The 4837-nt window shown below is 42.1% G+C and overlaps 1 protein-coding gene across 1 annotated transcript; it reads right to left on the bottom strand.

Annotated features, from left to right (window-relative positions):
* Window positions 1–553: 553 nt before the first annotated feature.
* Window positions 554–3895, bottom strand: LOC131885283 (Krueppel-like factor 12). Its single transcript, XM_059233299.1, has 3 exons — window positions 3434–3895; window positions 1214–2180; window positions 554–1106 (listed from the first exon to the last, which is right to left on the bottom strand). Exons 1-3 carry the CDS (start codon window positions 3551–3553, stop codon window positions 931–933), a joined length of 1263 nt encoding a protein of 420 aa, XP_059089282.1. The 5' UTR covers window positions 3554–3895; the 3' UTR covers window positions 554–930.
* Window positions 3896–4837: the final 942 nt, after the last annotated feature.

Genomic DNA, 4837 nt, shown 5'->3' with positions numbered 1-4837 from the left:
GGGCTAATACACATATCAAATGTAATTTGAAATATATCGCTGAAAGTCTGTGACTTGGTTGAATTTTGAACGATTATGCGAAAGAAACAATCCAATTCAACGGTTTTCCCTCTACATGTGACAAATCATGGTGGAACAGGCGTGTTCCGAGTCATGGAGGCCGTTAGGCCTTGAGAGGAAAGATCTACAAAACCTCGCTAGAAGACGTTTGAGATATGCGTTACCTCCTAATCAGATGCAAGTCCGCTGAGAGGGTGCTTGATCAACTCTTCCTTCCCAATCAAGTAACTGATTAGGAGACTACGCAACGCTCAAACGTCTTCTAGTGAGGTTTCAAAAAGCTCTCCTCTCCAGTCCTGACGGACTCCATCTCTATGTGTGATATGAACCAGAAGTCTCCAAAACCATCAACCTCAATATGTCTTCATGTCGTAACGCTCGTCCGAAGAACAACCAAAATTATGTCAGAAGTTTAAAGATTTGTCACTCCTCATGATTTTGTTCTGTGTTTCAAATCTAGGGTGTATGGATAGATTGTATAATCAAGGTTCCGTTCTGGCCAGTACAATTTTTCTTCTCTTCTTCCACCCTCCACACTTTTCTAATTCTAGGTACTCTGAACCTCTTACGATAAAAATTCATCCATACCACTCCCCATTTGAATTATAAGATCATTATCTTCATTCGGTCTTGCGATCAGTCCGTTAAACATCTTGGTTGATTTCTTATTTATTATCTATTTATATTGCATTTTATAGGGCCTATATGCATGTAAAATACGCATATTGTTGTGTCAAGATTTTGCTTTTATTGCATTGTAAATAGAAAAATTATTACTTTTACACAACTGATATGTGCTTCCGTTTTTGACGGAATTCTAAAGAGTATGTAATACTTCTGGATAATGCATTGTCCTAGACAAATTTTCTTTTACTGATGTCGCTTCATGTGGAGGGCCAAGTGGTCTGATCTGGAGAAGCTTCGTCCACAAAGGCCACATTTGAATGGTTTCACACCGGTGTGTTTCCGCAAATGTCTGGTCAACTCATCTGAGCGGGCAAACCGCCATTCACAACCAACCCAGTTACAAGAATAGGGCTTTTCGCCTGCAAGTGAAAACATGGAAAAAATAAATCGAAAATCGGTCTTGACGATGAGTACAAAATATTGCGGGATATGATGCGGCACAAGAAAAAGCTTTCAACCAACCTACCAGTATGGGTTCGTTGATGAGCCTTGAGGTGAGAGCTTTTGGTATAGACCTTGCCACAATCTGGGTAAAAACAGAAATGGATGCGCCTCTTGTCGGTCAAAGTTTCGTTCGACCCCTCCGAATCTCGCTTCGAAGAATTCCGGTGGCGGGAGCGATTTTGAAGTGCTGCTTGCTGGTGCCGATATTGTTGCTGATAGTTAGAATGACGTGGTAAGGCAGAAAGAGATTGGACAGCTTGAGGTGAATGCTCATTAATCAAGGGAGAGATTGCATTGCATTTGAAGTTGGGTGTTGGGTGATTTGACTGCCTTTCATTGTAACTCAGAAGAGGCAAAACAGATTGGTCCGTAGTCAGCGTAGAGGGAAGAAAGCTTTGCCCTGGGCGTAGGATATTATTTTTGAGTTTCGGAAGGGAGGGCATCGCCAAAGAAGAATGTGATTTCGTAGTGTCCAATATTGAGCAGAATATGGAAGCATCTTCGGGGGATGAGGGTGGCGTTAGGAACAAAGATCCTTCTGGCCCGATGCCAGGTGTACACTTGATGGGAATACCCCCCTTGGTAGGCTCAGGTAAAAGAGTTTCGTCAAATGAGGCGATGGAATACGGAGAGGGTGACATAGAAACAGTCTCGTCTGGTGCCATTCTTGATGAGAAAGGTGACTCCTGACTCACGAGCTGAATTGGACCAGGTTCGTTGGACAGTTCTTGAAGCACAAGGCCATCGAGGCTCATGATATTGTACATATCTTGATTATGGATTCCGGCATCAGTTCGTCCATGAAAAGCGCTCTTCGACTCTCCAAAGCTTGAATCTGGTGAATAGAATGATGTCTGACTTGGTGAACTGTTGTCTGAATGAACAGAAATGGAATCATTGCTTGATCGACGATTCTGAATTGAGGTGTTCCTCGTTGAAGAGGAATCAGAATGGCAGGAAAGTGTGAAAGGCACATTGCACGGAGCAGTCTGCAGAAAAAGAACCAAAATGAAAGGGAGATCGTAATTCGTTTTAGCATTCGGAGAAAGATTTCATTGAAACACCGCGCACTTTTTAGAATGGTAGCCAAAATGATCCCCGAAGAGTATTGCGTTCAATTTACCCAATCAGTTAGTTACTTTAAAGATCAAGAACTCGTTGTTTATTCTGTTCATGCCGTGCAGTAAGTATCAACATTTGACTCATTTCAAGCATCGTTTTGGTGGGAAAAAAAGAATGCCTTCAAAATGAGGGAACCAGCCACTTTTCCCAAAGCCCATCCCTTTCTAACCTGCTTTTTTGAGTTCCATGTTTTTTATGGGTTTGAAATGCTCTAGATTTGAAATCGTTCAATTGATGTCCTGCCATGTTGGATTGGCGCAGGTGAGTCTTTTCAACCTTGTTGTTAAAAATGCATTCACCCTTCAACATTCGCGCACAAACACAGAGAAGTATGCTCTCGTGCACTCGTCTATTACGAGTGTGCACACGACTTTTTAGGAAGCACTTTCCGTCTGTGACTAAGTTTCTCAATCGTGGGAAAGTCCGAAATGAAGGAAGGAAAGGCATGTCATCAAATAATTCACTGCGGGCTCATGGCTCTCAATGGAAGTCATCTTTCTCATCCGTCAGGCGGACAGGACAGGAGATTTGTCAACCTCGCGCCCATGCGGTATGCTTCAGATTGGTCACTGAATGCAAGATGATCCAGAGTGAGATATGCTATGATTTCATCGAAATCGCAATTGCATTTTAGCAAGTCTCGTCTAAAACCTAACAACTATGACTGGGCCTGAAGGAAGTGGAGGTTACATATGACGTTTTCTTTATCAAATGCAGCGTCTCACCAATATAACACATTTTCCCGGTATTGTTCAGAACAAATAGGTTAGTCAGCTTTATCACTAATGTCAAATCTGGCTTGAGGTATTTCTGTTAATAGAAAACAAAAAGAGAACGCCATTTTCAAATGCTTTGAAAATGAACCTTGAAAACATGCTACTGATTTGGTTTGAGTGCTTAAAGTCCTATTCCATTTTTACTTGCTTCTGTTTTTGATAGCCTTGTTTGCATTAGTGTCTCAATGAAACGAATGAAATGTTTGAAGTCGGTGACACCATTGGCCGTTCTCTTATTCTGAGCGCATCTTAAAAATGTCACAAACAAATACTCGGACAAAAAAAAACAATCCCAAATAGTATTACTCGACTTTTCACTCAATCAGCTGATGACGGTATCTTACCTTTTGGGCAAAGTTATCAAAGTTATTCCAGTTTGCACTGAGACCATCAACGTTCAGAACGTCCAGGTCGAGCGGATCCATTCGGACATCTTCATTTGGAAGGAACCCAACAACATCCATGTTTATATTTGTGACCGTGGTCAACACGCACTGGTTGAGGTCAGTTCAGTACCAAAACAGTGAATCACTATGATTAAACGTGATTGGCACGTATTGGCTAGCAAAAAAGTTGGTGTTTGATTAGGCTTGGGTGATCCGTCGCAGAAAGTGGCGTAATGAATCTGATCAAAATCGAGCTCATTCAGAGGTTTTTATAATCATACATGGGATGTTGATGATAGGTCGGCTGAAAAGCTGGGGACAATGCTTCTCGACCTGACCGGCTGTGTGCCTACCCCCCCCATTTCTTCGGTTTATTCATGCAGATTGAGCGAAAATCTCTGCTGCTGCTGCTACCGCTGCTCCTCCTCCTCGTCCTCCTCTTCCTCCTTGAGGAGTGCTGACCAAATGCGTCGCGTCTTTAGCGAAAGAAGCTTTTCTATGAGTGGGCCTTCCCGGGCCATCCAATCTTTCCCTTTCTCTAGAGCTTCCCGTGTTTGATGAACTGTCCTAGGGGGTACAGATACTCGAACATGTAGTAAATAGGTATCTATGAAGCCACGGACTTCTAGAGATATGGAGTGCAAACGGAAGCAAAAATATCCTATCTTTTAAACCGCTCATCTTCTTCCAAATAAGCACTTCATACGACCACAAGATCTTGTTGAATAGATGTACTCAGCCAAGTTTTAGCCCAAAACTATGTTTAGGGAACTCAGGAGACATGTTCAGAGTTATGTCGTAAACTACATAAAATTTGAATTTTCGGCCTGCTCTTGGTCAGCTACACAAGCTTTTGACAACATAACTTTGAAACGATCGACTTTGCATGTAAATGATAAAAAAATTGACCAACCGTTGATTGAGGAGATCTACGTTTCTTATTTTATTGCTTTAATTCGAAAAGTGGCTCAGAGTGGCTATGGCCAAGAGCAGGCCGATTTGGCGGGAAGCTCGTTCGCAGTCCATATCTCTAGAAGTCCGTGATCAAGCCTAACAACTGGCCTTCACATAATCACACTCGCATCAAGAAGACAACAAACGTAGTACGCGTGGAAGTACAATAAATGAGTGCACACTCTACACGTTGGCCTTTACTTTTTCCATCAAGCCGCCTTTTCTACACAAACTTTTATCTTTCGTGTAGTATACTGAAAGCTTGGATCAACTAATGCCTTTTTTGGACGAAAGCTATTAGAACAATATGAGCAATTTTATTGGCTGTAAAAGCGAATAAGTTCAAACATGCTTGCAACTCCTTTTGATCCATCTGCTTACTAAGCTCCGGAGACTTGTTTGAGGAAG

Source organism: Tigriopus californicus, chromosome 8 (genome assembly GCF_007210705.1).
Source record: "Tigriopus californicus strain San Diego chromosome 8, Tcal_SD_v2.1, whole genome shotgun sequence".
NCBI classification, from domain to species: Eukaryota; Metazoa; Arthropoda; class Copepoda; order Harpacticoida; family Harpacticidae; genus Tigriopus; species Tigriopus californicus.
This window is presented reverse-complemented; position numbering and strand designations above follow the sequence as displayed.